This window comes from Mustela erminea, chromosome 3, assembly GCF_009829155.1.
Source record: "Mustela erminea isolate mMusErm1 chromosome 3, mMusErm1.Pri, whole genome shotgun sequence".
Taxonomy (NCBI): Eukaryota; Metazoa; Chordata; class Mammalia; order Carnivora; family Mustelidae; genus Mustela; species Mustela erminea.
Genome location: NC_045616.1, coordinates 34,344,915 through 34,370,455, shown reverse-complemented (window position 1 = coordinate 34,370,455; position 25,541 = coordinate 34,344,915). Strand labels below are relative to the sequence as shown.

The following is a 25,541-nucleotide window of genomic DNA, read 5'->3' as shown; positions in this document are numbered from 1 at the left end:
TCATTAGGTATCCTACTTATTTGGAGAAGGGGTCTCTCTCCTAAACACACAGGTAATTTAGGTCTTGGGTCTTAATATGAATATGGAGGCTTCAGGTGTTAAGTATGATAATTTAAGAAGCATAACAAGTTAGAGACTACTTAATCATAATTAAATATTTTTTTCTGACACAGTATAGAATTTTTTAGAGTATTCTAATTTGGTAAATAGAAAAATAGAAATAATTTTTTATTGCTCTAAACAGTTTTTTTCTGTAAAAAACTTAAAAAAAACCTTATCAAAATGGTATAGTTAAGCATACTTAAAATATTTATGGTGATATACCTCACATAACATGAAACGCTATCATTTTAAATTGTACACTTAGTGGTTTCTGGTATACTCACTATGTTGTGCAACCATCTCTACTGTCTGCTTTCGGAACATCTCAATCCCCCTAGTAAGATACTTCATCCTAGCAGCAGTTGGTCTCAATTCCCTCCTTTTCCCATTTTCTGAAAATCACTAATCCACTCTTGATCCGTAAGGATTAGCTTATTCTGGACATTTCACATAAATAGAATCATATAATATGTGATCTTTTGTGTCTAATTTTTTCCACTTAGTGTAATGTTTTCAGGTTTCATCTGTGTTGCAGCATGTGACGTACTTCATTCCTTTTTATGACTAAATAATGTTCCATTTATGAATTTATCACATATTGTTTACCCATTCATTAGCTGATGGCCATTTAAGTTGTTTCCACTTTTTGGCTCTTACGAATAATGCTGCAGTGAACATTGATGTACAAGTTTTTACATGAACATGTATTTTCAGTGCTCTTTGTTACCTTGCTGGGTCATATGGGCATCCTGTGTTTAAATTTTTGAGGAATTGCCAAACATTTTTCCCCAGTAGTTGCACTATTTTACATTTCCACTAGCAGTATATGAATGTTCTAATTTCTTTAAATGTCATCAGTGCTTGTTACTTTTTTTTTTTAATTATAGTATTACTAGTCGATGTGAAGTGATATATCTTTTATTTGCATATTCCTAATAACTACTGATGTTGAGCATCTTTTCATGTACTTATTAGCCACTTGTATATGTCCTTCACAGATATGACTGTTTCATTTCTTTGAACATTTTTTAATTGGGCTGCTTTTTAATTCTTGAGTTATAAGAGTTCTTTATATTTTTTGGATTCAAGCCCCTTAACAGATATATGCTTTGCACTTTTTTTTTCTCATTTTACATACTGTCTTTTCATTTTCTTAATAATACCATTTGACAAAAGTTTTTGACAAAGTCCAATTTATCTGTTTTTCTTTGATGGTACATGTTTTGGGGTGTCATATTTTTCAAAAATCATCTGATTCAAGATCATATAAATTTCCAAATGTCTTATAGTTTTAGTTTAATACATGTAGGTCTTTGATCCATTATTAGTTAATTTTTGTATATGGTGCACAGCAGAGGTCCAGATCCATTATTTTGTATGTAGAAGCATATTTAATTATGCATAATTAATTCAATTTAAAATCTTAAAAAAGCAACAACTATTCAAATGAACATGTAAAAATTGGAATTTTAAAGAGTATTTTTAAATAAAATAAGGAAATTAATTGCATTATACATAAGGAAATGAAACTAGAATTAATAGTATTGCCATTGGACTTGTCGTAGCTATTTATTTCAACATTTTTAATAGTGTGGCTAAAATGTAGTGCTTATATGAAGACAGTCCCATGGAATCCTTCAATCAACAGTCTTGATGGAAGGAAGAATGTGAGATAATTAGATGATACATAATTTGTCTTTAATCAATATAGCATTTGATGGTTGATGTTTAATATTTATTGTTATGGTCTGAGTAGTTTTTAAACACGTTTTAACAGCTCCAAGAATGTGTTCTTTTATCAAAGTACTAAAAGCCTTAAATAACCTTTTCATTAGTAACTCTGGGCTCTAAGAACTAATCCACATCCAGCATCTTCCTGTGCTGCGGGAGGTTGTAATCTTGCCTTGAGAACTATTTCTCAGAGACTGCTTCTGAAGTCAGAGCCAGAGAAGTTAGGATTAATTGCATAATCTGGAAACCTATTGGTAATTGTGCATATCCATTTCCATTGGAAGTCTTTCAAGTCACATTCTATTTAATGAGATCTGTTCTAGTCACATCAAGAATACTTCCCTTTCTCAGAGCCATCTTTTACTGCACAATTTCCGTAGTAAGTGGTTGAGCAAACAATTTGTTCCATCTTACAGCCCCTTGTGAGTACTACTTGTATCAGTGCTATGATCACACCTTTTGAATAGTAGTACTCTTTGAAAAGTATTCTTTAAAAACAGAATAAAGCACATTTGGGTCTAAATGGTTGTTCTTAAAACCTCAGAAAAATTACATTATTCAACTCTTGGAGCACCTGGGTAGTTGAGTGGGTTAAGCATCCAACTCTTGATCTCAGCTCAGGTCTTGATCTAAGGGTCATGAGTTTGAACCCTACATTGGACTCCATGCTGGGCGTGGAGCCTACTTAAAAAATTAATCAACTCTTGCTTCTTGAAAATTCACATTTTTATACATATTGATATATATGTTATTTTAATTTTAGAATTACTTTGTACTAGAATTGGAAAATAAAAATATTGGGAGATAAAGATATGCTTCCATTATATAGAAAAATATAGTAAGTAAGATTTTGCTGGCTTGCTTTATTTTAGAAAATTAGAAAATTGTAATTCAGCTATGTTTCAGTTGTACATCATTGTAATGTTAGTATTATAATGCTTGACTTCCACCATTGGCATAAGGAAGTGTAGTTCTTTTCCTGCATAACATAATAAAATGCTTGTGGTTTTTAGTGTTCTCCTTAAAGCCTAGCAGAGCAACCTTGTACCTCCTTTAACAAGACATGTTGTTAACTTCAGGTTAAATACTATATATTTTAAATCTTAGTTTTCTTTGTTTATTCCTAAAGCTTTAATTTACCTCCCTTTTTCTAGCTATTCCCACTCCTCAGACAATAAGATGTGGAAAAATGAGAAATAAGGGAAAATAAAAATTGCAGCATCTCACTATCATACATACATTGGATTCTCCTGCCTAGTTAGTCATGTTTAAGAAGACTAAATATTATTCTCAGAATTGCTAGCTTTGAACCATTAGCATTATCACATACAATTTTTAAGAAAGGCTTATTGGATTTATTTTCTGTAACCTGTCATTTTACTATATAGAGAGCACGTCTGTTCCTTTACATGTTTGAACAAATACTTAGTCTGATCATGTCCAACTGATACTGTATTCTTCACCAGAAATCTCAACTTACTGATAAATGTTTAAATTTATTGAAACATCGGGACGCCCGGGTGGCTCAGTTGGTTAAGCCGCTGCCTTCGGCTCGGGTCATGATCCCAGGGTCCTGGGATCGAGTCCCGCATCCGGCTCCTTGCTCAGTGGGGAGCCTGCTTCTCTCTCTGCTTCTGCCTGCCTCTCTGCCTGCTTGTGTTCTCCACTCTCTCTCTCTCTAACAAACAAATAAATAAATAAAATCTTTAAGAAAAAAAAAATTTATTGAAACATGACTCTTAGAATGAGTTGGTAATAGTTTTAGTTGATATTTGTAACATGAAATTAGCACTGAATATATTTAGTTGATTGAAATGTGTTATTATTGATATTGTGGCACATTTTATATATAATATGAGCTTAAGGAAATATTAGCTACTGAAAAAAAAATAAAACCGTAGAAAACAAGCAGTGAAATGATCAGATTAGAGAGCATGAATAAGAGTCATAAGTACAACTGGAAAAAGTAAATGGATAAAAATAATAAAGTGAAAAAAGAAGATGATTATGAATAAAGAGAAGAGTAAGGGAACTAAAGTAACAAGGAGAAACAAACAAACAAACAAAAAAACAAAGCCAGAGGAAATCAGAAGGTATTGGAAGAAACAGAGGCATTAAACCAAAAGCAAAGACTTCTAAGAAAATTACTTTGCTAGAGATGGTATCTCTTATGAGAGATCCAAAAGGTACACAAAAAAGCCACCAAGGAAATGGGAAGTTGTGGAAGTAAGGTAATGTTTGAATTTGACTTATTTGTCTATTGTTTTAGGTAAAATTTTAGAAAGAATCCTATGAGAATGCAAATTTCTGATTAGCATGTAATTCTGACTAGTTATGCTGGACAACAGCTATATTATTGGCTGAAGACTGAACAAACTCAGGTTCTCAAAAAGTACAATAGATCTTTAATCAAGAAATTTATGAAAAAGAGTTTTGTTGCTAGTTTCATTGTGGAAAATAAACAGTAGGTGAAGTATCTTTGTTTTGGTTAAGGATGTCAGTACATGAAAAAATGATCAATTCTACTTTATTGCTAAAAACATTGGAATTTGTAGAATTAAAGATAGGCCTTAGTGCCTCATAAAGACAGAACATTTCTCTAATTAATTTACATTCTGTTTGTCTAGCCTGAGGCAGTGATCATGAAGATCAAATATCTAGAATATTTTTTATTTTTCACTGTTTTAAGAGTTAACTCATTCCATAAATTCAAGACAGAATTATTTAGAAATATGGAAAAATGTAGCAGGCAGAACATTATTATTCATGTTCTCATTCTATTTTTATTTATTTATTTTTATTAAAGATTTTTATTTATTTGACAGACAGAGAGAGATCACAAGTAGGCAGAGAGGCAGGCAGAGAGAGAGGAGGAAGCAGGCTCCGTGCTGAGCAGAGAGCCCAATGCGGGGCTCGATCCCAGGACCATGAGATCATGACCTGAGCGGAAGGCAGAGGCTTAACCCACTGAGCCACCCAGGTGCCCCTTGTTCTCATTTTAGGTTAAACATTTGTTCAGTTATCACACTCTAAATGGTATAAATATGCTTTCTACCTATGATTAAATTTTCCTATCACTGAAAATAGCTTTTACTACTACCAGCCATATTCCTATTCAATAGACCTAGTCCAAGCTTTTGCAAGTAAGTCATTCTCTTACTTCTGCATGACGTTTGATTCCTAATCTAAAATTTTCCAGTGATACATAGCTTAAAATTAAAGGTCTTTATGGAATTTTTGGGAAATTTTCAAAACCCCAAATTACTTGTTCTCCCCCAGTATAATATTTCTTTTTTTTTTTAATTTTTAATTTTTAATTTTTTTATAAACATATAATATATTTTTATCCCCAGTGGTACAGGTCTGTGAATCGCCAGGCTTACAGACTTCATAGCACTCACCAAAGCACACACCCTCCCCAATGTCCATAACCCCACTCCCCTTCTCCCAACACCCCTCCCCCCAGCAACCCTCAGTTTGTTTTGTGAGATTAAGAGTCACTTTTGGTTTGTCTCCCTCCCAATCCCATCTTGTTTCATTGATTCTTCTCCTACCCACTTAAGCCCCCATGTTGCATCACCACTTCCTCATAACAGGGAGATCATATGATAGTTGTCTTTCTCCGCTTGACTTATTTCGCTAAGCATGATACGCTCTAGTTCCATCCACGTTGTCGCAAATGGCAAGATTTCATTTCTTTTGATGGCTGCATAGTATTCCATTGTGTATATATACCACCTCTTCTTTATCCATTCATCTGTTGATGGACATCTAGGTTTTTTCCATAGTTTGGCTATTGGGGACATTGCTGCTATAAACATTCAGGTGCACGTGCTCCTTTGGATCACTACGTTTGTATCTTTAGGGTAAATACCCAATAGTGCAATTGCTGGGATATAGGGCCGTTCTATTTTCAACATTTTGAGGAACCTCCATGCTGTTTTCCAGAGTGGCTGCACCAGCTTGCATTCCCACCAACAGGAGGAGGGTTCCCATTTCTCCACATTCTCGCCAGCATCTGTCATTTCCTGACTTGTTAATTTTAGCCATTCTGACTGGTGTAAGGTGGTATCTCATTGTGGTTTTGATTTGTATTTCCCTGATGCCGAGTGATATGGAGCACTTTTTCATGTGTCTGTTGGCCATCTGGATGTCTTCTTTGCAGAAATGTCTGTTCATGTCCTCTGCCCATTTCTTGATTGGATTATTTGTTCTTTGGGTGTTGACTTTGCTAAGTTCTTTATAGATTTTGGACACTAGTCCTTTATCTGATATGTCATTTGCAAATATCTTCTCCCATTCTGTCAGTTGTCTTTTGATTTTGTTAACTGTTTCCTTTGCTGTGCAAAAGCTTTTGATCTTGATAAAATCCCAATAGTTCATTTTTGCCCTTGCTTCCCTTGCCTCTGGCGATGTTCCTAGGAAGATGTTGCTGTGGCTGAGGTCGAAGAGGTTTTTGCCTGTGTTCTCCTCAAGGATGTTGATGGATTCCTTTCTCACATTGAGGTCCTTCATCCATTTTGAGTCTATTTTTGTGTGTGGTGTAAGGAAATGGTCCAATTTCATTTTTCTGCATGTGGCTGTCCAATTTTCCCAACACCATTTATTGAAGAGGCTGTCTTTTTTCCATTGGACATTCTTTCCTGCTTTGTCGAAGATTAGTTGACCGTAGAGTTGAGGGTCTGTTTCTGGGCTCTCTATTCTGTTCCGTTGATCTATGTGTCTGTTTTTGTGCCAGTACCATGCTGTCTTGATGATGACAGCTTTGTAATAGAGCTTGAAGTCCAGAATTGTGATGCCACCAACTTTGGCTTTCTTTTTCAATATTCCTTTGGCCATTCGAGGTCTTTTCTGGTTCCATATAAATTTTAGGATTATTTGTTCCATTTCTTTGAAAAAGATGGATGGTACTTTGATAGGAATTGCATTAAATGTGTAGATTGCTTTAGGTAGCATAGACATTTTCACAATATTTATTCTTCCAATCCAGGAGCATGGAACATTTTTCCATTTCTTTGTGTCTTCCTCAATTTCTTTCATGAGTACTTTATAGTTTTCTGTGTATAGATTCTGTGCCTCTTTGGTTAGGTTTATTCCTAGGTATCTTATGGTTTTGGGTGCAATTGTAAATGGGATTGACTTCTTAATTTCTTTTTCTTCTGTCCTGCTGTTGGTGTAGAGAAATGCAACTGATTTATGTGCATTGATTTTATATCCTGACACTTTACTGAATTCCTGTACAAGTTCTAGCAGTTTTGGAGTGGAGTCTTTTGTGTTTTCCACATATAGTATCATATCATCTGCGAAGAGTGATAGTTTGACTTCTTCTTTGCCGATTTAGATGCCTTTAATTTCCTTTTGTTGTCTGAATGCTGAGGCTAGGACTTCTAGTACTATGTTGAATAGCGGTGGTGATGATGGACATCCCTGCCATGTTCCTGACCTTAGCGGAAACGCTTTCAGTTTTTCTCCATTGAGAATGATATTTGCGGTGGGTTTTTCATAAATGGCTTTGATAATATTGAGGTATGTGCCCTCTATCCCTACACTTTGAAGAGTTTTGATCAGGAAGGGATGCTGTACTTTGTCAAATGCTTTTTCAGCATATATTGAGACTATCAAATGGTTCTTGTTCTTTCTTTTATTGATGTGTTGTATCACACTGATTGATTTGTGGATGTTGAAACAACCTTGCAAACCTGGAATAAATCCCACTTGGTCGTGGTGAATAATCCTTTTAACGTACTGTTGAATCCTATTGGCTAGTATTTTGGTGAGAATTTTCGCATCTGTGTTCATCAAGGATATTGGTTTATAGTTCTCTTTTTTGATTGGATCCTTATCTGGTTTTGGGATCAAGGTGATGCTGGCCTCATAAAATGAGTTTGGAAGTTTTCTTTCCATTGCTATTTTTTGGAACAGTTTCAGGAGAATAGGAATTAGTTCTTCTTTAAATGTTTGGTAGAATTCCCCTGGGAAGCCGTCTGGCCCTGGGCTTTTGTTTGTTTGGAGATTTTTAATGACTGTTTCAATCTCCTTACTGGTTATGGGTCTGTTCAGGCTTTGTATTTCTTCCTGGTTCAGTTGTGGTAGTTTATATGTTTCTAGGAATGCATCCATTTCTTCCAGATTGTCAAATTTGTTGGCTTAGAGTTGCTCATAGTATGTTCTTATAATTGTTTGTATGTCTTTGGTGTTGTGATCTCTCCTCTTTCATTCATGATTTTATTTATTTGGGTCCTTTCTCTTTTCTTTTTGATAAGTCTGGCCAGGGGTTTATCAATTTTATTAATTCTTTCAAGAACCAGCTCCTAGGTTCGTTGATTTGTTCTATTGTTTTTTCAGTTTCTATTTCATTGATTTCTGCTCTGATCTTAATGATTTCTCTTCTCCTGCTGGGTTTAGGGTTTCTTTCTTATTCTTTCTCCAGCTCCTTTAGGTGTAGTGTTAGGTTGTGTACCTGAGACCTTTCTTGTTTCTTGAGAAAGGCTTGTACCACTATATATTTTCCTCTCAGGACTGCCTTTGTTGTGTCCCACAGATTTTGAACCGTTGTGTTTTCATTATCATTTGTTTCTATGATTTTTTTCAATTCTTCTTTAATTTCCCGGTTGACCCATTCATTCTTTAGAAGGATGCTGTTTATTCTCCATGTATTTGGGTTCTTTCCAAACTTCCTCTTGTGATTGAGTTCTAGCTTCAGAGCATTGTGGTCTGAAAATATGCAGGGAATGATCCCAATTTTTTGATACCGGTTGAGTCCTGATTTAGGACCAAGGATGTGATCTATTCTGGAGAATGTTCCATGTACATTAGAGAAGAATGTGTATTCTGTTGCTTTGGGATGAAATGTTCTGAATATATCTGTGATGTCCATCTGGTCCAGCGTGTCATTTAAGGCCTTTATTTCCTTGTTTATCTTTTGCTTGGATGATCTGTCCATTTCACTTGGGGAGTGTGAAAGTCCCCTACTATTATTGTATTATTGTTGATTGTTTCTTTGATTTTGTTATTAATTGGTTTATATAGTTGGCTGCTCCCACGTTGGGGGCATAGATATTTAAAATCGTTAGATCTTCTTGTTGGACAGACGCTTTGAGTATGTTATAGTGTCCTTCTTCATCTCTTATTATAGTCTTTGGCTTAAAATCTAATTGATCTGATATAAGGATTGCCACTCCTGCTTTCTTCTGATGTCCATTAGCATGGTAAATTCTTTTCCACCCCCTCACTTTAAATCTGGAGGTGTCTTTGGGCTTAAAATGAGTTTCTTGTAGGCACCATATAGATGGGTTTTGTCTTTTTTATCCATTCTGATACCCTGTGTCTTTTGTTGGGGCATTTAGCCCATTAACATTCAGGGTAACTCTTGAGAGATATGAATTTAGTGCCATTGTGTTGCCTGTAAGGTGACTCCTACTGTATATGGTCTCTGATCCTTTCTGGTCTACCGCTTGTGGGCTCTCTTTGCTTAGAGGACCCCTTTCAATATTTCCTGTAGAGCTGGTTTGGTGTTTGCAAATTCTTTCAGTTTTTGTTTGTCCTGGAAGCTTTTAATCTCTCCTTCTATTTTCAATGATAGCGTAGTTGGATATAGTATTCTTGGCTGCATGTTTTTCTCGTTTAGTGCTCTGAATATATCATGCCATCTCTTTCTGGCCTGCCAGGTCTCTGTGGATAAGTCTGCTGCCAATCTAATATTTTTACCATTGTATGTTACAGACTTCTTTTCCTGGGCTGCTTTCAGGATTTTCTCTTTGTCACTAAGACTTGTGAATTTTAATATTAGGTGACAGGGTGTGGGCCTATTCTTATTGATTTTGAGGGGCGTTCTCTGAACCTCCTGAATTTTGATGTTTGTTCCCTTTGCCATATTGGGGAAATTCTCCCCAATAATTCTCTCCAGTATACCTTCTGCTCCCCTCTCTCTTTCTTCTTCTTCTGGAATCCCAGTTATTCTAATGTTGTTTTGTCTTATGGTGTCACTTACCTCTCGAATTCTCCCCTCGTGGTTCAGTAGCTGTTTGTCCCTCTTTTGCTCAGCTTCTTTATTCTCTGTCATTTGGTCTTCTATGTCACTGATTCTTTCTTCTGCCTCATTTATCCTAGCAGTGAGAGCCTCCATTTTTGATTGCACCTCATTAATGGCTTTTTTGATTTCATCTTGGTTACATTTTAGTTCTTTTATTTCTCCAGAAAGGGCTTTTATATCTCCCGAGAGGGTTTCTCTAATATCTTCCATGCCTTTTTCGAGCCCGGCTAGAACCTTGAGAATTGTCATTCTGAACTCTAGATCTGACATATTACCAATGTCTGTATTGATTAGGTCCCTAGCCTTCGGTACTGCCTCTTGTTCTTTTTTTTGTGGTGAATTTTTCAGCCTTGTCATTTTGTCCAGATAAGAGTATAGGAAGGAGCAAGTAAAATACTAAAATGGTGGCAACAACTCCAGGAAAATATGCTTTAACCAAATCAGAAGAGATCCCAAATCATTAGGGGGGAAAAGGGGATAAAAAGAGGTTCAGAAAGAGAGAAAGAAAGAAAAGAATTAAAAAAAAACAAAGAAACATATAAAAAAGACAAAAATATATATGTATTAGATAAACTAGTTAAAAAACGTTAAAAACGATAAGTTTAAAAGTTAAAAAAGTTTTAGCAGAGGAAGAGAAAAAAATGAAAAAGAAAAAAAAATTAAATTAACTGCAAGACTAAAGAATCATAGGGAGAAAGCCATGAGTTCCGTGCTTTGCTTTCTCCTCCTCTGGAATTCTGCTGCTCTTCTTGGTATTGAAACCGCACTCCTTGGTAGGTGAACTTGGTCTTGGCTGGATTTCTTGTTGATCTTCTGGGGGAGGGGACTGGTGTAGTGATTCTCAAGTGTCTTTGCCCCAGGCGGAATTGCACCGCCCTTGCCAGGGGCCTGGCTGAGTAATCCGCTTGGGTTTGCTTTCAGGAGCTTTTGTTTCCTGAGCACTTTTGGTAGAGTTCAGAGTTCCGGAGGATGGGAAATCAAATGCAGCCTCCTGGTCTCCAGCCCGGAGGAGCCGAGAGCCGGGGCCCCACTCCTCAGTGCACCCTCAGAGAACAGCAGTTACTCCCATCTGTCTGATCTCTGGCCGCGCTCTGAGCTCACCGAGCCTGCGACCAGTTCGAGGTAACCCTGAGCTGTGAGCTCACTGTCGGCTCTGTCTCTGTAGCCGGCTTCCCCGTTCTAATACCTCTAAGCTCTGCGACACTCAGACACCCCCGATCCTTCTGTGACCCTGCAGGACCTGAGGCCACACTGACCCCACATGGGCTTCACCCTGATTTAGCCTCTGGAGTGATGTCCCTCAGCGGAACAGACTTTTAAAAGTCCTGATTTTGTGCTCCGTTGCTCTGCCGCTTGCTGGGAGCCGGCCCCTCCCCCCAGGGTCTATCTTCCCGTCGCTTTGGATTCACTTCTCCGCCAGTCCTACCTTTCAGAAAGTGGTTGTTTTTCTCTTTCTAGAATTGTTGTTCTTCTTCTCTTCGATCTGCCGATGGATTTGTAGGTGTTTGCAATCTTTAGATAAGCTATCTAGCTGATCTCCTGCTAGCTGAAGTAGTATCAGGCTGCTACTTCTCCGCCATCTTGACTCCTCACCCCCCAGTATAATATTAAACCAGATTTGAAATAGTTCTTTACTTAGATTATTAAATTAATTACTAAATTTATATAAGAATAGAAAAGAGAATCTAATGTCATTTTATGGTTATTAAAAATTCATTAAAAATTTTTGTTTGTGGTGAAGTTTTATTTAGCTTGTCCTAGTTCCTTGAGATGTTTACTTTCATGTTTTTCATGCTGTTTTATTTTCTTCTTTTTTGTTTAATCGCTTCTTATTTGGATGCCTGATTTTAATAGAATCCAGAGCTTGATCTATTTTTTGAAGATTTTATTTTATTATTTTTTTTAAAAAGATTTTATTTATTTATTTATTTGCTTATTTTAAGGAGAGTGTGTGCATTAGTGGGGGCGGGGGGAGGGAAAGAGAATTTCAAGCAGACTTCATGCCGAGCACACCGCCCAATATGGGGGTCTCAATCCCTGACCCTGAGATCATGATCTGAATCAAAATCAAGAGTTGGATGCATGACCTATTTAGCTGCCTAGGTTCCCCAAAATTTTATTTTTTAAAGTAATCTGTATACCTGGTGTGGGACTCGAATCTACAACCTTGAGATCAAGAGTCTCAGGCTATACTGGTCGAGACAGCTAGTTGCCTCTCTTTTTTTTTTGCCTCTCAACAAAAAGGCTCTTCTTGCACTGAAATATTTGCGATAAAGGCATACAAATTGGGCCACCTGGGCTTTGATTCTTGGTTTTGACTCTGGTCATGATCTCAGGGTTGTTAGAGGGAACCCCACTTTGGGTTCCCTTCTCATCAGAGAATCTGCTTGAGATTCTCTCTTTCCCTCTCCCCCTACTTGAGTGTGTGCTCTCTCTCTCTCAATCAAATAAATAAATAAATAATATATATAAAGAAATAAGTAAAGGCATACATATTTGCGTGACATACTTGGAAATTAGGCTGAATAGGACAAGAAAAAAAAAATAGGCCCTTATTCCACCCCTGCCAAAAATATTTTCATTTTCTTAGTACTGACTCCTCCTTGCCTCTTCACTTAAACAAATCTTTTTATTTCACTAAGCCCAACATGTTTTGTTTTGTTTAAAGATTTTATTTATTTATTTGACAAAGAGAGATGCAGCAAGAGAGGGAACACAAACAGGTAGGGAGAAGCAGAGGGCAGAAGAAGCAGGCTTCTCGCTGAGCAGGGAGCCCATTGCGGGTGTCGATCCTAGGACCGTGCGATCATGACTTGAGTCGAGGGCAGATGCTTAATGACTGAGCCACTGAGGTGCCCCAAACCCAATATGTCTTTGCTGGAATGTTCTTTCAGAATAAGGCCCAGGAAAAATAACTAAACACCTAGCCCAGTCAATCAGCAAAACTTTCCTGTTTCAGTATAACTAATTAACTATGTTAGATTAACTAGTGGCTTCAAAAAAAGAACCCCTCCCCCCATATCTTGGGCAAAAATCTTAGATGACTTACTGACAAGGAAACATCTTATCCTACTCAGGGTTAGAAAGATATAATAGTTCATAGAACACTACCTCAAAAACTAATACTTACTGTATGGTGACTAACATAACACAATTTGAAAAAAAGAAAAAAAGAGAAAGATACAATATTTGAAGTAAAAAGCTTCATTTCCTTTTTGATGTAATTATGACACCTTTGTGATATTGGATTTTGTTGCTGATGCATTCTACATACCATTACAACAAGCTCGCAGAATTGTGTTGGAATTTAATTGAAATCATGTTAATAAAAATGTTCCTTTCGTTGCTTGCAGAGAAGTTCCTATAAAACCTGATAAACCCAGACTGGGCATATATAGGACATTTCCCTGTGTATGTGTATACAGGTGCATGTACGCATGCATACACTCTTAAACTGTTCAGCTTACATATTTTTTCTTAAAGATCATTATTTATTTGATAGAAAGAGTGTGCGCACATGCTGGGGGAGGGGCTCGGCGCAGGGGGTATGGGGTGGTGGGGGGAGTGAGGAACAGAGGGAGAGAGACAAGCTGACTTGCACTGAGTGCAGAGCCCAACACAGCTCCATCTCACAACCCTGAGATCATGACCTGAGTCTAAATCGAGAATCAGAAGCTTAACGGACTGAGCCACCCAGGTACCCCCAGCTTACACTTTGTATTGGTATTAGATCTCTATTTCAAAGAAACTAATAAATCCGAAGGACTGGTATGTAATCCCTGTGATGTAGTAGTGTAATTTCCTTCCCATTCACTTATTTTTTAAAGCAAATAAACAAATGTAGATGTTCTTACAAGATGATTTACCACCCTCAAATAGATTCTTCACATTCAAATCCTTAAATGAATTTCTCAGTGTTAGCTGAGCTTTTGTACTTCAGATGCCCTTCTTACTTAATGACTTCTCCAGGCTCTGCATTTTACTGTTCTAAATAAATCAACATTTGGGAGGATAGGTTGAATAGGACAAGAAATCAAGCACATTGACATCCTTGTTTGTGATACCTTTCTAATATGTAGACATTCTTGAAAGATAATGATGAAAACAAATTCTTTGCACGGAGGTGACATTGAATTTCTTAATTTATTGATTTTTTTCTTAGAAAAAAAATCAAAACACTTTCACCATTGGCAACACTTGGAAATATTTTTGTTATAAATATGGAAACATTTTTGTTAGTAAAAAATTTGGTGTTTGTTATAGTGAGATACATTGTGATAAAATTTTGGAAAAGATTCATTTAATAATTTTGACTACATATTTTAAGAATTATAAACTATTAGTATGCACAAAAATTTAATTTTGTGTGGATTATGCATTTGTTTTTACCTCATACTTGTGGCTGGTTCCCTGTATAATTTGTCCTTTAAATCCATTTTTGAAAACACTGATTAAAATTTTTTATAAATATTATATTTATCATAATTAGTACTAAAGGAAAAGCCTTGTTTAGCTTACTAAAAGCTTCTTTGTAAGTCACACCATGTATATATTGAAGAAATTAAGTGTATAATAAGTGGAAGAAGTAGAAACAAAAGTGTGAGCTCTTCTTTGATTCCATTTGGGATTTTTCAAGGTTGTTTTTTTAAATCAGTAGGTTGGGTTTTAGGTAATGTAAAATGGAACTTTGACCTAAAAGGTTTAGACCTCTTCAGTGGTACAAAACAATAAAGGCTATTTTCACAACTAGTTTTCATTTACTGCGAAGATGTCATACTTTGTCTCTACATAGAGTTCATAACATCAGCCTGAGAAACTATATATGTGAATATTTGCCTTTCATTTATTATTAATTCTAATTTCTCCAATTTGTAAATTACTTTCCCATGAGACATTGTGCATATTGTATTCTAAGTATCTTAAGAGTTAGTGCATATTACTGTTCCTTACCCACACAGTACTATTAACCATCTGGGGCAATTTAGTTCTTTGAATGTTAAAAACAAACTTTTTACTTGTAACTAGAAAATGTGTTTCCATTTATTATCAGTTAGAAACATTTCAAGGACATATACTCGCTCCTTAGTTATCTGGTTTTTGATTTTAGCATGTGGTCTCATAAAATAAGATAATCTACTTTTCCTGCCATGGTCGTGGCTTATCGTCCTCTCTTGTTTTTGCCACGTGTTTATAATTTTGTGGTGGTGAGGGCACCTGGGTGGCTCAGTGGGTTAAAGCCTCTGTCTTCGGCTCAGGTCAGGATCCCAGGGTCCTGGGATCGAGCCCCACATCGGGCTCTCTGCTCAGCGGGGAGCCTGCTTCTTCCTCTCTCTCTGCCTGCTTCTCTGCCTACTTGTGATCTCCGTCTGTCAAATAAATAAACAATTTATTAAAAAAAAAATTTGTAGTGGTGATTTCAGGTAATGCTATTTCTCCTAAGGTTTTATTGGCCATTGCTATACAGGATCAGGACCAGTCATGTGGCAGTGGTAACGGCTAAGCCAGTCAGGGGAATGAGGGTAAGAATGGGAAGCCATGGCAGCAAGGCAGCTTCAAATAAAGCTTTAGATATTGCTTCTGGAACATAGGACATGGGCAGTTTACAGCCTGTCGTGTTGAAAGTTTATTCCATAAAAATACCTAACTTAATTTAAATAAAAATGAAATTGTTTTGTGACAAATTTCTCTGATATTACACCCTTTTATTGTAATTCTCTGGTAAACTTTAAATATATGGATTTCTTTTATATTATGGTGAATAAGACTATAAATTCTAACACTAAAGGCTAATATTGTATGCATTTATAGATCTATAGATAGAATATCTATAGATAGGACATCTATAGACAGAATAAACAAAGTATTGAAGGATATGTATTTGAGCTGAACTTCAACACTGGTGTTCCAAGAGATATTTTCTTTAAAAATTATGAAAAATTCAGATTCATCATGAAGCTTTTAATTGGTTGATTAAAAAGAGGAATGTATGTAAGAAGTATTTATAATTGCTATGAATTTTACCAGGAAGAATTCCTATTTTCTCTAATTTATTATTTATTTATTTTTTCTCAATGTTTATACAAGTTCTCTGATACGATCCCTATAAGTGAGAAGCCCCTGGCAGAACAGGACTGGTACCATGGAGCAATTCCCAGAATAGAAGCGCAAGATCTATTAAAACAACAAGGAGACTTCTTGGTGCGAGAGAGTCATGGGAAACCTGGTGAATATGTCCTTTCTGTATATTCTGATGGACAAAGGCGACACTTTATCATACAATTTGTTGATGTACGTTTTCAATTTAGTTTATATGTATATTCTTATGCAGTTCATTATGCCATAATTATAATAAAATGATGAATAGTTTATGATAAGTGCCCGTAACATTTTAGCTTAGTACTTAATTTTACTTTTTTCTGAATTCCTTCAATACAGTGTGCAAAAATTCACTAAAATGTTAATCTTATTAAGGACATATTTATTTTAAGTTATTATAAATTACAAATAGTTGTTATAAATTTAAATTAAACTCAAATGCACAAACATTTAAAAAATACACATTTCTAAAGATTTTATTTATTTATTTAGAGAGCACAAGTGCAGGGAGAGGCAGAGGGAGAGGGAGAGAGAGAGTCTCAAGCCGACCCCAAGAGAAGCGCAGAGTCCAATACAGGGCTCGATCTCACAACCAGGAGATCATGGCTGAGCCGAAATCAAGAGTCAGAAGCTTAACCAACAGCCACCCAGGTGCTACAGACATTTAAAGTATTTTAAGCTAAACATTTAAAATATTTTAAGTTGAACATGAACATTAAAGTTTTTTTAAATTAAAAATTAAAACTACTATTATAATTTTTCCCTTTTTTCATGAATAAATTTAGTAATAAATTTTATGCTCCTGAAACTAGGCCTTGAAATTGCTTTCAAAAATGTACCATGACAGGGGCGCCTGTGAGGCTCAGTCAGTTAAGCATTTGCCTTCAGCTCAGGTCATGATCCCAGGGTTCTGGGACAGAGTCCTGCATTTGGCTCCCTGCTCAGTGGAGAGCCTGCTCCTCCTTCTTCCTTCACCCCTACCCCAGTTTGTGCTCTCTCCTGCTCACTCTCTCTCTCAAATAAAATAAAATCTTTAAAAAAAATATATACCATGAGAGATTTTTAAGATATTTGTAATTAAATAGGGATAATGAAATTCCCTAATAAAGGGGACAAGGATAGTTGAATTAGCTTTATTATTAATTTAGGTTTAAGGCTCCTTTTTCACCTTTATGAGTAAGCTGTTCCTTACTGGCATTAATAAACAATAAATAGAAATTGATGAAAAAATTTTTAAGTGATTTGTTCACACTGCTGCTTCTGATTATTTATTAAATTTTATTAAGTACTGCTAAACTACTTCATAGGTTTGTCTTACTTTTGATTAAGCATTGGACAGATGAAAAGTAATCGCAAAGTTTTGTTTAACTTTACCTACTGAGAAATTCTTGATATTTTTGGCGTATGAAGCCCTCTGTCATTTTTCACTCCAACATTTCAAATAGCATGCATTTTCAAGCTGGCTGTCTTAAGATTTCAGTTTATGTCCAGGAAATTGAATGCTACTAATTATCTTACAAACAGAGTGAACCATTATTGCTAGATAAAGGTCAAAGGGTTTTAGGTAGATATGTATCTACATATCTTTCTTTCTCTCTGTGTGTGTATGTATATATCAAAGTATGTATCTGTAATTCTGAGGTGAAATTCACATACCATGAAAGTGACCATTTCAGTATACAGTGGCATTTCATATATTCACATCTAGAAATTATATTTAAATGAAAATAGATGCCATTCTAACGGGTTAAAAGGAATAAATCCATCAAGGTTTATAATTTTCATTGCATTGTTAATTTTGTGTAGCATTCAGACCTCAACTTCAAAATCATATTTTCCTACATCCGTACATCCCACCTACTGTTTCTAGTAATGTGTCCTTCCTCATTTCCTTGGCAAACTCTTTTATAATTTGTGTGTGCCTTTAAGTTATGGATGTAGATAAGCTTGCCTATTCCAACCTGTGACCATGCTGGCAATATTTATAAAACAGTTTGTGAATTGTAGAAGGAAAAGTTATAGGTAAAGTATAAACTGAAATCTATGTGAATGTCTCCATCTGTTTTCTAAGCTCTAAAAGTTACTATTTCATACATTAAACAAGACTGAAATATTTCCCTTGTTACCACTTATAGTTTAAAATGTAACTGTAAGGTAAAAATAAATAAATAAATAAAATGTAACTGTAGGAATTTAAATTACTATTCTTAGAAACCAAAAGGAAGGGGTCTACTTGCAAATTAACACTTGTCTTTAATATTTTCATTTTGTAAGTGACTAAAATGAATAGTATGATGTATTCTGAAAATAAATTATTGCCCATTCACATTTGAAGATTTTATTTAGCTTCTTTCTGTCATTGAAATTTTGCAGAGATCTCTATTAAAGATGAGAGTTCTTATATATCTGTGAAAGCATCAGATTTTCCACTGCCTAATTTTATTTAGTTAATTCTTATTATATAATGTTGTGCTGTTCAGTCAGTTGAAAATAGGAGTTTTGAGATGATCTAGACTTTTTGGGGAGTTTTTAATTCTTTTTCATTTTGTGTGGGTAAATCTTCCATGAGTTAAAATTATCCCATTTCCTTCCTCATATATGTGTTGCCTAGAAGAGCCCAATAAATCGGGAAATTCATTATCAGATATTTAATAATTGCCTATTATAGTCGATCAAGGAGTTTATAATTTAATAGTAGATTATAAAGGCTGTACATAAATATGGGATGGCTGTCCTAAAGAGGAAGACAAAAGTGAGATTTTAGAAAATGAAAAAAATACCAAATAACATGAAAAAAGCATTGAACTTGTTATCATAAGACTTGGGATTCCATCCCAGTTCTGCTCTCTAGAAGGTCCATAGTTTGGAAAGTAATGGGTTTAATAGCCTATATCATGATTATGGGAATCAAATCACTAAATATGTATTTTGTAAGGTATATAAGGTGCTATGCAGAGATTAGGCATTCTTACCACTGTTTAATGACTTTATTTGAGAAAAAATACAAATGTATTTTCTAAAAAATATTTGTGTAATTGGAAAAGTTACTTTAAAAATGTCTTTTTGGGGGGCGCCTTGGTGGCTCAGTGGGTTAAAGCCTCTGCCTTTGGCTCAAGTCATGATCCCAGAGTCCTGGGATCGAGTCCCATGTCAGTCTCTCTGTTCGGCAAGGAGCCTGCTTCCCCTCTCTCTCTGCCTCCCTCTCTGCCTACTTGTGATCTCTATCTGTCAAATAAATAAGTAGAATCTTAAAAAAAATAAAATAAAAATGTCTTTTTGGTTTTCATGTGATTTATTTGTAAAATTTCAATAATAATGAAAGTGTTGTTTTAGAATTTATATTTTAAAGTTTGAGGTATTCATAAATCACAGATAATGGGATTTTTAGCAACATTGTCTCTGTCACCTGCAGTGTAAGATGGCAATTATTTTGAAGCTTGATTTTTTTAATGTGTTTCACAGTTACTTTTTAACATGTGGTGAAACTCCGCATGCTGTGAGCATTATATGAACATTATGAATGATCAAGATGGACACAGATATTTGCAATTTTTACATTTTACTATTCTAGCAAAGAATATCTATCTTTCGTTTTAGCTCTTCAAGCAAGAAGGGTTGTACTTTTTAATCGGACACTAAATATATTAATTTCATAAAGCCAGATGATGTTAAGCATATTTAGGAGCATCTGAGTCTCAGTGTAATTCTAGCATTAGTCACCGACCTGTTCCATAGTTAACAGCCTGGTTAGGGTATTTGATATAACAGTTTGTACCTAAACATATTTAGGATTTGTTCCTAAAATTGTTTATTTTGTGTCATAAATGTTGATATATTTTCATAGAGATTCAAATAGCATTGTTCCATATAGATGCAAATCCTTATTTTTGTGTATGATAAAACAAAAATACATTTAGTAAAACAAAAGTGCTCCAGAAAGATCTTATTAATGGGAAAGTACCCATTATATTTCTCAAATTTATTTATATAACAGGCATTTGCTAAAAAACCATTTTTTGCAAAGAACCATGTTATTCAGTGTAAGGAGATAAAACTGAAAAATGTATGGCCTCCTTCTCAGTGAACTTAAAACCTAGTAGGTAAGACATTGATGGAATTCATTAACAGGGAAATATTAAAGTTGCAGAATTGGGGATGATGGAACCAAAAAAATTGAAATAATGTGATGAATTAAAAATAACAATATAATATAAATATTTTGAAATATAACAAAAATCCTCTGTATAAGGGCATATCATCATCTTTTATTTCATTAACCATTTATAAAGGAAATACTAATTGAGTGAGTAATGTGTAAGGCCCAGGGATATGAGTCAATAAAACAAAAATAATTCCAAAGTGGATGTTATAATTATTGTATAAAAGTGGGTAGCTTAATGTATTAAACCCCTGATTCATTCACCAGGTATTTATTGGATGTCTGTTATGTGCTAAGTTCCACTTCGAGCTGGTAGATTTAGTCTCTGCACATACCAGTCCGGTTTACTTTGTTCTGTTGTTGTCACAATCTCTAGGCTCTTTGAACTACATGTATTTTTAAATTCATGCCATGAGCCTTTAAGAAGACTTCTCAATTAAGTGAAAGTGAGTAAACCCTAAATTTGTTTGAGTGACAGTTGTTTGCAAGTGTGCCTTACTGTTGTATATTTAGAGTTATTTTAATCACTCTACTCCTGTCCTTCAAGGATCCAAGAGAAGGCAATAAGTAATTTGAAGTCAAAATGAACTGTCATAAGATATCATTTTCTGTGTCCCTGACACATGATTAAAGACTTAGGAGACTTTCTTCTTAACAATTAAACAAAGTTTTTCCAAAACCTCATTAATATTAACTTCTAGGAAATACTGATTGAGTGAGTACTTTTCAGGCCCAGGGATATAATTGTGGAGCTTATAGTCTAGGAGAGAGGCTCACAGTCCCTTATAAATCACACATTTATATATAATTATAAACGGTAAAGTAGTAATTATAAGGCTATAGATACACATTGCTAGAAAAGCTTTTAACTGGGATACTTAAGAAAGTTAAGTTTGAGACAACATCTGAAGAATGAATAAAAGTAGGAAAAGACATACAGAAACCTTATTAATGCTATTTTCCCAAACTCTCCAGCAATCCATCCTGTGTACCGGTTTAATGAGTTACTTATAAATATTCCATGTGTCGTTTTTATTTGAGGAAACTAGCGCTTATGTTTTGTATTTTCATTTTTAGGTATTTTACCAAAAAAGGAATGTTTTATTTAGCCTTTTGTTTTTTACTTAGCTTATTCATCTCAGCTGCCTCTTTCAGAAATCATCTTGCTTGCTTGCTTGCTTTTCCTTAAGTCTGCTTGTTTTCAGTTCTTTTTCAGGGGATCTATTCAGGCATATTATTTCAGATTATACATTCATTGAATCCCCTCCTCATTTTTATGTGTGTATTCTGTCCTGTCTGACTTCTTAGTATAACAGTACTCTGCAAGTATGTATAGCAACAAAATCAGATTCTGTTTTTTATGCTTTTCATCCATATGCATGATTAATTCTTTTTTTTTAAAGATTTTATTTTTTTATTTGACAAGATCACAAGTAGGCAGAGAGGCAGGCAGAGAGGGGAAAGCAGGCTCCCAGCAGAGCAGAGAGCCTGATGCCGGGCTCGATCCCAGGACCCTGGGATCATTACCAGAGCCAAAGGCAGAGGCTTTAACCCACTGAGCCACCCAGGTGCCCCCATGATTAATTCTTAAGTAGCACTGTGATAACTCAGAAACAAATTCTAGATGGAGCAAATATTTTCATAACACCACCTTCTGGGTTCAGTATATATTCTTTGAGGCTTTTTTGATACATTCTAATTATATGTAACTATATAATTCATATTATAAAAAATTTGTATTATATAATTTTTATTCATACTTTTTATTTTTAATGACATATTACATGATACTTAGTCATGTAATACAAATGATAACAAAATGATCTTTGTAGAAATTTGCAAAAATTTATTCTGTATTACTATCTTTTGTTTCTTCTGTTGGAATTTACTTAAGGGGTCATATTAGTAGCAACCTTAGTCCAAAGAAAAGTGTCTGATTTAAAGATTAGTCTGGATTCTCTCTGTTGTATTATTGTCGAAACTGTAGAAGACTTAAGGAAGAATCCATTTGTATGTGAACCAAACCTCATGTCATCTGAGCTACAAAAATTAATACAGATTTATAACAAGTTCAAATTATAATATTTGGAACTTTGAGAGTATCAAGAAACAAGTCCTCAATAGTTTTTGTGAATGCGCCGTTCTTGACCTTATCTCAAGGCTTAGCTAAACTTTGTAAGCATGTGTCATCTTAACGTTGTTTTTAGATTCATTACTTTATCTTCATCATTAAGAAAGTGAGTTAACTGGTTTTGCACAGTTAGGACTCCAGAACTTCACTGATGTTGAACTGATTGCTTTAAAAGGATAATTGCTAGAAATCAGTTTCTTATTTCATCCTATGGAGTAAATACTGCTGCTTGTATCACTCACTGTCTTCGTCCATAATAATTACTACATCAGTGGCAGAAAACTCTATTTAACTTAAGTTAGATATGTTCTTAAATGAAAATTCCCATTATTTCATTTCCTGTTTCTCTAGTTATAGAGGTGTGTTAGAATTTTATGTAAGACTTTGGTGGCTGATTTGAAATTTGATTCTGTGTAAATTTTGTCAAGTTACCTACTTTTTGTCAAACATTGTACTCCAGTGTGTTGAGTTTGCTTGAGTGTGTGTTTTCAGTATTCATTTCCAAATTATCTTATTTGTCTCTTTAGCTTCCCACTCATTTTATATGCATAATATTTCATTTATCCATACATGTTTATTTATCCAGGCAATACATGCCAGGCAGTGTTCTAGACTATGATGATACAGTGATGAACAAAACGAATGTAAGAATTTATCACCACATGAGCTTACCTTCTAGAGAAGGAGATAAACAATAAATAAGAAAAATAAAATATACATGATATTAGATGGTGATAAGTTCTGAGGAGAAAAATTCAGTAAGGAAAAGAAGATAAGAAATTTAGTTGGGGTGAGGAAATGGGGAATTGAATATCATATAGGGTGGCCAGAGAAGACCTCACTGAAAAGGTGACTTAATGCTGAAAGACTGTAGCAAGTAAGGGAGCCATTATCCATACGGCCATCTGAGGAGCTATTCAAGCGGCAAATGTAAACTCCCTAAGGAGTATATATGGTGTGCTTTACAAGAAGGAAATGAGCATGGCTGGTGGGAAGTATTGGGAGGGGGTATGTAGTGGTAAGAGAGATGATAGAAAACAGATTATGTAGAGTCTTATAGACCAGGGCAAAGACTTTGGCTTTTATTTTGAGGGAGATAAGATTATAGCAAAGTAATGGCAATGATCTGCTATAAGAGGAATTCCTGATGTTAAGAGTGGACTGAAGGAATCAGAGAAAGGGAGAAACAGTATATAGATTTTTAACTTTATGGAAGAATACATTTTCAGGAAATATTGACTAATAGAATTGTATATATTTAAAGTATACAACCTGATGGTTTGATATACCTTGTAAAATGATTTCTAGGATCAAAATAATTAACACCTCACAGTTAAAGTTAAATACTTTCTTTTGTGCAGAAAAGAAAGTGGTGGTGAGTGTGTGAAAGTGAAAGTGTGGTGAGAATGCTTAAGATTTATTCTCAGTGACTTCCAAGGATATAATGCTGTATATTTGGTTGAAATATTACCATTGTTACTAGTGTAGTTGTATGTTACACTTTTATAACCTTTAACCTTTCACATTTCTTTATTTCTTAATCAATTTAATCTAAGAATGCCTTTCAGGATCTCTGATTATTTACAAATAATTTCCTTAAGAAAATGTGATTTAAAATAGTCTTTGAAAATGTTTCTTTTCCTATATCTGGGTGTAGAATTATTTTTTGTAACCCAGGGATTATTGTTGCTTTAGTGACTTAATAATTGAGTGTGTACCCTGTGCCATATACTGGGCACTGGGGTTTGCTTGTTGATACTTGGTCAAGCCTCATACTTACTCTTTGACAGGATCCAAATATTTGTTTCACCAGTGAATAAACTGAGACACTGAGAGAACTTGCTCAGTGCATTGCATGCCTAATAACAGCTTAGCATCTTCAGTATGAAATGTTCTTAAGTATCATTGTTAATTTGTCACAGTAGATCTGGCTGCAATATACAAAAATTCTTTAGGCAATTTATTAACAATTTGCCCTGAATTGACTCTTACGCATACTGCATTGAATTGAATTATATTCTGTGGTTAATTTTATAGTAAGCTAACTCCTGTTTGACCCTCACTTGATAAAACAAATATCCACGTAAAAGTGGTCTGTAAGTTGAATTCTGGTAAATTGAATCTTATTTTATACTTGAAAAGGAGCTTTAATTTTTTTTATCTTTTAACTATGAAAATAATCTTCCAGTAATATAAATAATATCCAAATTCAGGTAATTTTAAATGTTCTTATTTATTAACATAGAGTTTTCTTAGAGCACATTCATGTTGGTATCTGCACATGTATGGGCGAACATTTTGTGAACAATCCAATAGAAGTATTTATTACATCACATTGCATTCCAGTGCTTCCTGCATTGAAAAGTATGGCCAGTAAGATATTTTTTATTTGTTAAATTTATTGCTGTCAGTTTATTCATGTGATAACTGACCTGCTTGCCTATTTGAAATATGAAGACAGAGAAAAGGGGTTGTGGCAGAGTTTGAGAAAATGTTACTTATCTAATGTTATAAAACCACGAAGTGCAAGATTTGAGCATGCCGATAATTGCAGTTTTGTCACTGTGCATTTTATTTATTTGTCAATAATGTGTAAAGGACTATATGCTTTTGGTGAAAGAATAAAACATGAATAACCCCATAAGAGAAATGATATTTATTATTATATTAGATATACTATAATAGCCTCAAACTTTTGACATTATTTTTTAATCTTGGAAGTTTTATCAGATGGGACATATGTGTAAACATTATGTAAATGCATGTCTTGTTTATTAAGTGAAGTGTTTCTCATGCTTTATTTCCTGTGATTATCATTTAGCAAAATGCGTTCAAGGTCATTTTCTTCCTTCCGTTCTTTCTCTTTTTTGACAGTTTGAATTATGTTTAGTCATTATAAAAATTAGTTTCTTTATGGAAAGTTAAAATTTTTCAGCATATCGAAGTTTTATCTATTTATTTTTATTTTTGCCATTTTATCCATTCAGTAGTATTATGTACATTCATATAATAGTTTTTCTTAGTGAAACTTAATTTATTGTTGAACATAGTCTTGTTGAAGCAATATCTTTATATTTACTCTACTTTATTCTTCCTCCAGAATCTATATCGATTTGAAGGCACTGGTTTTTCAAACATTCCTCAGCTTATAGATCATCACTATACAACAAAACAGGTCATCACTAAGAAATCAGGTGTAGTTCTGCTGAATCCTATTCCTAAGGTAAGTGCATTTATGTATACACACACACAAACACACCACACACACACACACACACACACGTATTCTT

The 25,541-nt window shown here is 34.7% G+C and overlaps 1 protein-coding gene across 6 annotated transcripts in view; it reads left to right on the top strand.

Moving 5' to 3' along the window:
• FER (FER tyrosine kinase) overlaps window positions 1-25,541 on the top strand; it is a 468,361-nt gene that overhangs the window by 194,413 nt on the left and 248,407 nt on the right. For 4 of the 6 annotated variants that reach the window (XM_032335588.1, XM_032335589.1, XM_032335592.1 and 1 more), the window contains 2 exons: window positions 15,950-16,153; window positions 25,352-25,474. In XM_032335588.1, coding sequence (XP_032191479.1) covers window positions 15,950-16,153; window positions 25,352-25,474 — 327 coding nt within the window. Of the gene's footprint in view, window positions 1-15,949; window positions 16,154-25,351; window positions 25,475-25,541 lie in introns of those variants that run through there. The other 2 variants (XM_032335593.1, XM_032335590.1) reach the window with 2 other exon arrangements.